The 9,339-nt window shown below is 41.3% G+C and overlaps 1 protein-coding gene across 4 annotated transcripts in view; it reads right to left on the bottom strand.

Moving 5' to 3' along the window:
* Window positions 1-9,339, bottom strand: part of LOC105001411 (zinc finger protein OZF-like) — a 41,367-nt gene that overhangs the window by 23,894 nt on the left and 8,134 nt on the right. The window contains exon 3 of one of the 4 annotated variants that reach the window (XM_010857665.1): window positions 4,883-5,359. The exons of the other annotated variants lie outside the window; for them this stretch is intronic. Within the exon in view, the coding sequence (XP_010855967.1) occupies window positions 5,286-5,359 (74 nt within the window). The 3' untranslated portion in view covers window positions 4,883-5,285. Of the gene's footprint in view, window positions 1-4,882; window positions 5,360-9,339 lie in introns of those variants that run through there. 4 annotated transcript variants of the gene reach the window in all.

Below are 9,339 nucleotides of genomic sequence, written 5' to 3'. Positions count from 1 at the left end.
CTCCAATGCATGAAAGTGAAAAGTGAAAGTGAAGTCGCTCAGTCGTGTCCGACTCTTAGCAACCCCATGGACTGCAGCCTACCAGGCTCCTCCGTCCATGGGATTTTCCAGGCAAGAGTACTGGAGTGGGGTGCCACTGTCTTCTCCCCACTTGAAAGACTAGGAATGTCCAAAGTGGACCTCTCCCTGTCTCCAAGGCTCTTCCTCCTAATCCCCTCACCCATCACCCCACTGCTCCTCCTACCCACCAGAAAAATATAAATCACCAAATGATTGCTATTTAGCAAGATAATCAGCAAGAACTTACCCACATCTTCTGGGGACTGAACCTTGACAAACTTTAGTCCAAGTGCTAAGGGCTCAAGGAATGACGACACCTCCCATAAAGCTTCAAAAACCCAAACCGAAGTTCTCTGCTAAACAAAGCTGCTCACAGATGTGAATCTCTAGCTGGTAACACAATTGTGACTCAGTCCCTAATCTGAACACAATCAGTGCATCAAACTTGAAGTGACGTGGGAGATTGTCTTTCTAATCCCGTCTGCACTTACCTGATCATAAGGGATCTATGAGAACAGTGTGACTGTGTCTGGTCCACATACCACAATTTTGAGCATCAGTATCACATGCCTGGCTGCCCAAAAATTCACCGCTTGTGAATTCTGTACCCACACCTGCTGTGCGGGGTCAGCACGTCCCACTGTATTTCCCCAGCAAGGTCTCCCTTCTGTCCCACATCCTTTGTGCTATGGTACATGAGTTAGCAGATCCAGGCTGCATCAAAGGTGTGAGCATTCGACCTTTTGTTACACTGCCCCCAGGTTGTGCGGATAAACACTGATACTTAGAATACATTCTCGTGTAATACATTGCTGGCATTATGAAAAGGTTTATTTTTGAAAAGCATTCTAAGAAGTTATGTATGATGCGAAAAGATGTGAAACCTGCGATTACAAAACTTAAAAATGACTAGGTAAATCATGATACACAAACAAAAATGTGTGTAATTATGATAAATGATGATAATATACAGGAAGGGTCCAACACAGTCATTCCATTTATATATATATTTGAAAACAGTTATTACTAGAGTACAGTAGGCCCTTTATCAGTAACTATAATGTTGAAGATGAATTTAACATGGCAGAAGGAAACTGATTTTAAGGATGTACACAAAAATGTTTAAATGTACATATACAAAATTTAAGTCAACTATACAACCAGTAAGTGATTTTTCAAACAAATTAGAAAAATGTATTCATAATCACTGTACTATGGTTTACTAGGTACACTCCTAAAACATTTTGCAGCTACTGGGCCTGTAAGGGGCAAAGCATACAATGGTGGGTTACAGGCAATGCTTCCCAACTCCATTTCAGTGACATTACGTTCACAATTTGACACTGGTAATGGTGTGAATATTTTCACCAGGGAAATTGGCAAGCACTACAAAACAGGGATTGATTTACTGTGTAATTACATCTGAAGGTAACATATATTAATAAAAGAAACTTATCCAAAACATGTATCATGTATAAGGCCATTATATTATACATTGTATAAAAATAGAGAACACAAACTTTCAGTATTCTGAATTATAATTCCATGCAGGAAAAAAAGCCACTCACATTCATGAATGAGTGAAATCTAACACGTCTTCGTTATTTCCTTGCTTTCCTAATGTCAAAATAAGAGAAAATAGCCTAATCTCACAAAACAGAAGTTGGCAAAAGTACGAATAGAAATCTAATGAAACAAGACACACAGGTAAAAGACAGACATGTGAAAAACAAAAACATCAAGAATCCTGAAAAAGAGAATCACCAGCAGTCCAGTGGCTAGGACTCCCCGTGTCCACATCACAAGACATTTAGATTGCTGGTTGGGGGAACTAAGATCCCACATGCCACATAGCACAGTTAAGTAAATAAATAATCTGAGAAAAATGTAATTAAAATCATCACAATTTTTTAATACAGAGGTTTTGGTCTTCGTGGGAGGGGTCACCTTGCATTCCTGTTAGTTTTAAAGCCAGGTTGATCAAGTGTGGGTCTCAGAAAGTGAGGACAAACTCACACTAATAAATACTCATTATTTTGCTAGGTAACATGTTTCTGGAAGGGTAGAAGGAAAAGTGAGGAGATGAGTAAAGGGGTAAAGGAAGAAGAGCTTTAGAGACTACACCATGAGAGGGCCACACTGGACATTCTCAGGCCTTCAGTGTCCCTCACACTGCCCAAAACAGTGAGCAGGTCAACCACGTAACAGGAACAGGGACATCTTGAGGTGGGTATGTAAAGATGATGAACAGGACTTGGGAAACCAATCACTGCAGAGAGCGGTGAGGCCAGGGTCAGATCTGGGGAAATGCCAATGAGTTGGTCCAGAGTCCCTAGCTTAGCGCTGCTCTTCTGTGAAGAACTTCCCAAGTGGGAGGGTGTTAGTGGGAGATGTGCACACATGGAAATGAGGCTGCATCCCCTTGTGGTGATGGAGCTGTCAGGTATGCAGAGCTCATGGTCAGGATATGGGAACTGGAGTCCCTGCTCTGAGTGGCAAAAGAAAAGCCAGTGGACATGTACAGTGTAACCACTCTTAATGAAAGGTGTGGCAGTAGTGAGCTCCTGTGGAAATCCCTCTGCCTCTCTGAGCTGGACAGCTCTTCTTTCTCAAAGGACAATGATAAAAACTGAGTCATAGCATTGGTTTGGATGGGTAGATAAATGGAGTCATCCACAGAAAAGTAATCAATGCTGATTCCAAAGAAAAGATAATCCTGACCATCAGCATGGGTTGGGATGTAAGCACAGCTCATGGGGTGGGGGCAGAGGGAGCAGAAGTATCAGGATGGACAAGGTGTTCTTTCAGTCCTCAAACCTGGTGGGCATGCATAGAGCATGGGAGGAATGAAGTCACCAGATTCTCCAAATGCCTGAACCAGGCAACGTGGCATTCAATCTCAGATCCTTATCCCTTCAACGGGGATCATAAACAGATGACACGGCATCTCTGTGCCTCAGTTTCTGCTCTAGGAAAGGGTCCATTTGCTTCATAGGTTCTGCCTACTCTGTCACCACCTCAAACTTCTTTGACATCATTGCCAGCCATACTTGCAGTATTTATAAAGCCCTTTCTTCAGTGTGACCTCGCTGATGTTTAATCAAGCAGCAACTTCGGTTGAAAGATTTACCGCATTCCTTGCACTCATAAGGCTCTTCTCCAGGGTGGATTTTCCAATGTGTGCGGAGGAGCTGCCTTTGCTTAAAGGCTTTCCCACATTCACTGCACACAAAAGGCCTTTCTCCAGTGTGAAGTTTGTGATGATCACAGAGACTGGTTTGATTAGTAAAAGACTGGCCACATTCACTGTACTTATAAGGCCTTTCTTAAGTGTGAACTCTGTGATGACGAAGAAGGCTCGAGCAACTAATAAAATGCTTCCCACATTGACTGCACTTATAAGGCCTTTCTCCAGTGTGAACTCTCTGATGATCACGAAGGCTCCACCCAGCAGTAAAAGATTTCCCACATTCACTGCACTCATAAGGTTGTTCTCCACTGTGAACTCTCTGATGATACCAGAGGCCATTCACAGCAACAAAAGATTTCCCACATTCACTGCACTCATAAGGCCTTTCTCCACTGTGAACTCTGATGACGAAGAAGGCTCGAACTACTAGTAAAACATTTTCCACATTCACTGCACTTATAGGGCCTTTCTCCCGTGTGAACTCTCTGATGATCACGAAGGCTCAACCTAGCAATAAAAGATTTCCCCCATTCATTACATTCATAAGGCCTTTCTCCACTGTGAACTCTCTGATGACGAAAAAGGCTCGAGCTACTAGTAAAACATTTTCCACATTCATTGCAATTAAAAGGCTTTTCTCCAGTGTCAACTCTCTGGGGACACTGGTGGTTCAGCCTAGCAGTTAAAGATTTCTCACATTTATTACACTCATAAGCCTGTTCTCCAGCATGAAACTTCTTATGGGCATTGAGACATGCCTTTTGGCGAAAGAATTCCCCACATTCACTGCCTTCAAAATCCCTTACTTCATTGTGAACTCTCCAGTGATTACAAAGGTTCGATCTACTTGTAAAAGACTTCCCACATTTATTGCACTCATAAGGCTTTTCTCCAGTGTGAACATTCATATGCGCACTTAGCTGTTCATTCCAGCTAAAGAATTTCCCACAGGAACTGCACTCGAAAGGTCTTTCTCCACTGTGAACTCTCCGATGATTAGAAAGGATGGACCAAGTAGTGAATGACTTTCCACATTCACTGCACTCATAAGGCCTTTCTCCAGTGTGAACTCTCAGATGATAATAGAGACCAGAGCTAGTAGTAAGAGCTTTGCCACATTTGCTGCACTCATAAGGGTTTTCTCCAGTGTGAAGTCTTTCATGTGCAAGGAAATCGGATTTGCGGGCAAAAAATTTTCCACGTTGGTTGCACTGATAAGGCTTTTCTCCAGTGTGAACTCTCTGATGTTCCATTAAGTTCCACTTTTGGATAAAAGATTTATTACATTCCTCGCACTCATAAGGCTTTTTCTCCAGTGTGGATTTTTCTATGGGCAATGAGGTATTTCCTTTGGCTAAAGGATTTTCCACATTCACTGCAGTCATAAAGCATCCCTCCACAGTTAAATCTCTGATGTGCAAGGAAACGGGATTTGTGGCTAAATAATTTTCCACAGTGGCTGCATTCATAACGCCTTTCTCTAGCATGAACTTTCTGATGATGAATGAGGGTATTTCTTTGGGTGCTGCCTTTCTCACATGTATTGAACTTACAAAACCCTTCACTAGTGAGGACTCGCCCATCCTGAACAAGTATGTCTGTGTGGCTGGAGACTATCTTGCCTTCTCCCCAGCTCTGATGACTTTTCCCACTGTGAAAAACAGCTTCACATTCCTTACTATTGTTCAGTTTCTTCCTGGTATTAGTGGCCTGTGGCTGAGCTCCCATATTTGCCATGAATTCATTCCCAAGTTCCATGAAGGTAGAGAGATTCCCTGATGCAAGAACTGTACAGTTCTTCAAAAATGAGGGTCTCTCCATGATACAGCATAAGGGGTTCTCTCCAATGTGCTGCTTCTGGTGCTGCTGAATGTTTGCAGTGAAATAGAACTGTTTCCCACATGACCCACATGTGTATGCTTTCTGCCCACTATTTGTTCCTTGCTCTTCAGACAAGTGCAAAATGTCTCTCAAAACTGGGATGCACATCTTACAAAGCTGGACCTTCTCAGGAGACAAACCTGCCCTGGGAGTCCTAATCTGACACTCCTTCTACAGATTCGCTCTGTTCAGAAGGTGTCTCCTCATCCTGAACTCCACGCCAAGTACCTGAAAACAAAGAAGTGACAGTGAAGTTCACGTTGACTTTACTGGAGGAAGGGAACACCATCACAATTCTATATCTGACACATGAAAGAATCACTCTACAGGACTGTGTTCAGGAAATGGAGTTGGGATAAAACTGAGAAGCAGCAGCTCTCACCAAGCGCAGGACAGAAGGACTGGATGTGGCCCACGGAGAAAGGCGTCTACTACAATTCACTCCTCTGTCAATGGCTTTTACCAGGAACACATCTCCTCAACCTGTGACACTGTAAGGAAGCAGATCTCCAAGCCTCAGAAAATCTGACTGTGATTTTTTTTTCTTGTGATGAGCACTTTTAAGATCTACTCTTTTGATATTTTCTTTTTATTTATTTACCCTTTTATGATCACTTGGTGGTTGTTGCTGGTCTCAGGCTTTCTCTAGTTTCGGCAAGCAGGAGCTAGTCTCTAGTTGTGTTGGATGGGCTTCTTATTGCAATAGTTTCTTCTGTGGCAGAGCACAAGCTCTAAGGCAGGAATGCTTCAGTAGTTGCAACAGGCAGACTCAGTAATTGCTGCACACGGGCTTAGTTGCTCCACAGCACGTGTGCAGCAATGCTGTACCAGGGATCAAACCCCCGTCTCCTGCATTGCCAGGTGGATTCTTAACCAGGAGACCACCAGGTATGCCCTCTTTGGGAACTTTCTAAATATTCAACACAGTCATGTTAATTAGAGTCACTATGCTATGCCTTACATCCCCAGAACTTACTCACCTCATAATTAGAAGTGTGTAACTTCTGACATTTTTCATTCATTTTATCTGCCCACCTTGCTCTGGTCTAGCAGTCACTAATCCTTTGTCTGTATCTGTTTGGTGTTGGTGTTATTGTTTTAAAGATTCAACATGTAAGCATAACCATCCAGTACAGGTAAATGTGGAACAACCTGAGTTCTGAATGCTTGGGTCCACTTTTACAGGAACACTTTTCAATAAATACACACAGAATTATATGCTCTGTGTAGTTGGATGAATCCACAAATGGGAAAACTTCAGAATCAGAGGACTGACTATGGGCCTCTAGACTTCAGTATATTTAGAGGATCCTGGATCCAATCCTCAGTGGACACAGTGGGACAACTGGATTTGTCTTTCCCTGATTTATTTCACTTAGCATAATGCTCTCCAGGTCAATTTATGCTACTGCAAATGGCAATACAGGCATCTTTTTTATGGTTATATAATACTGAATAATATCCCATATATATTTCATTTTTGTTATCCACTCATCTGTCAATGGACACTTAGGTTGTTTCCATCTCTTGAATATTATAAATAAGCTACAATAGACATAAGGCACAGATACCTTTTGGAAATGATGATTTTACTCCCTCTGCATAAATACACAAAGGTGGACTTGATGGACGATATGTAAGTTCCTTTTTTAATTCTGTAATCAGTCTCCATAATCTTTACTACAGTGGTTGCAATAAAGTACATTCCTACCCACAGAAAGTAAAGAATCTGCCTGCAACGCAAGAGACCCGGGTTTAACTCCAGGGTTGGGAAGAGCCCCTGGAGAAGGGAAAGGCTGCCCACTCCAGCAGTCGGGCCTGGAGGATTCCATGGGTAGAGGAGCCTGGAGGGCTACAGTCCATGGTGTCGCAGAGTCAGACCTGACTGAGTGACTAACACTTTCGCTTTTACCAACAGTGCACAAGGCGTCCGTTTTCTCTACCAGTTTACCAACATTTATTTTTTTGTCCTTTTTATAACAGACATTGTAACATGTATGAGGTGGTATCTCATTGTGCTTCTGATTTGCATTTTCCCAACCATTTATGATACTGAGCATCTTTTCATATAGCTGCTTCCCATACATATGTATTCTAAAGAACAACAGCAACTGTGTACCCCATTATGCATTTTCTTAAAACACCCATATATGTATGTTTACATAACATTAAAACAAATGAGAACAATTATAAAATGGAGCAGAGAAAGCAATTAGGAATTTTTTAAAACTATAAAGCATTCAAACTACCAAGGGAGCCATACAGGGTCATATGAAAGTGGACTACAATCAGATGTAAATACATAGTGCAAACTCCAGCGCAATTGCATTAAAGAAAAATGAAAGGAAAAAAGTATGCATGATACGCTAACAGAGAAGAGAAGATGCAATCATGCAAAATTCTCCATTAACAAATGAAAAAGACTGGACAACAAACATAGGAAAAAGAAGAAAGGCAATGGTAGAAAATGGTAACAACTTCATTAGATATTTATTTAACTATATGACTATATTAAACATTGATAGTCTCAATATACCAATGAAAAAAGATATTATCAGAGTGAATTCAGAAAGAGGAGTCAAGTACATATTCCCTCCAAAAACCCCACTTTAAATATGAACATGCAGGAATTCCCTAGCAGTCTAGTGCTTAGGACTCAGCACTGTCACTGCTTCAGCTGGGGTTCAATCCCCAGTAGGGAACTAAGACACTGCAAGCTGTGGCATGTCCAAAAAACAAACAAAAGCACCCACCAATACATGATCTCATCAAGGGATGCAAAAAAAAAAAACAAAGGATCTGGCCAAATCCAATACCCATTCATGATCAAAATCTCCCTCTCCTAGCTATCTAAAAATAGAAAAATTCTTTAACTTCACAATCAAAATAAAACCCTACCGGTATCATCATACTTCCTAGACAAAAACTAAAAACTTTCCTACTAAGATGAAGAATTCAAGTATGACTTTGTAAGTCATACTAATGCAATGAGAAAACAGAGTTATATAAAAGTTATACTGATAGGGAGTGAAAGAATAATACTGCCTTCATTCTCAGATGGCATAACCAGCTATATAAAAACAAAATACACACACACACACAAATCCTGGAATTCAAAAGCAATTACAGCAAGGTTTCAGGATACAAGAATAGTATACAAAAGTCAATTATTACTTTCCTATACATCAACAATAAACAAGTGAAGTTTGAAATTAAAAACACAATGTGCTAAGTTACTTCAGTCGTATCTGACTTCTTTGTTACCCTATGGGCCATAAACTGCCAGGCTCGTCTGCCCATGGGATTCTCCAGGCAATACTGGAGTGGGTTGCCATTTCCTTCTCCAGGGGATTATCCCAGAATCTCTAACATCTCCTGCACTGGCAGGCAGGTTCTTTACCACTAGCACCACCTGAGAAGTCCCCCCAAAACACAATACCATGTACATTAACACCCCTTGAAAGAATGGAGAGAGAAAGGAAGAAATAGTTATAATCTAAAAGACATGTACAAATCTACATGAGGGAAATGATAAAAACTCTGATGAAGAAATCAAAGAACTAAATAAATGGAAAGATATTTCACATTCCAAAAGTGTCAAAGATATTTCACATTCCACTTTTGTCAAGATGTCAGTTATGCCCACCTTCACCTATCAATTCAATGTGAAAGTGAAAGCGAAAGTGAAGTCACTCAGTCGTGTCCGACTCTTTGTGACCCCACAGACTGTAGCCTACCAGGCTTCTGCGTCCATGGGATTTTCCAGGCAAGGGTACTGGAGTGGGTTGCCATTTCCTTCTCCAGATCAATTCAATGTAATCCCAATCAAATACCCAGGAAGTTATTAAGAGAATATAAATAAACTGATTTAGGTTATACTTGATTGGTCTAGTGGTTTTCCCTACTTTCTGCAATTTAAGTCTGAATTTGGCAATAAGGAGTTCATGACCTGAGCCACAGTCAGCTCCTGGTCTTGTTTTTGCTGGCTGTATAGAGCTTCTCCATCTTTGGCTGCAGAAAATATAATCAATCTGATTTCAGTATTGACCATCTGGTAATGTCCATGTGTAGAGTCGTCTCTTGTATTGTTGGAACAGGGTGTTTGCTATGACCAGTGCGTTCTCTTGGCAAAACTCTGTTAGCCTTTGCCCTGCTTCATTTTGTACTCCAAAGCCAAATTTGCCTGTTACTCCAGATATCTCTTGACT

The sequence above is a fragment of the Bison bison genome, unplaced genomic scaffold, assembly GCF_000754665.1.
Source record: "Bison bison bison isolate TAMUID 2011002044 unplaced genomic scaffold, Bison_UMD1.0 scf7180017864383, whole genome shotgun sequence".
Classification (NCBI taxonomy): Eukaryota; Metazoa; Chordata; class Mammalia; order Artiodactyla; family Bovidae; genus Bison; species Bison bison.
The sequence above is the reverse complement of the archived record's forward strand: the minus strand, read 5'-3'. Positions and strand labels throughout refer to the sequence as shown.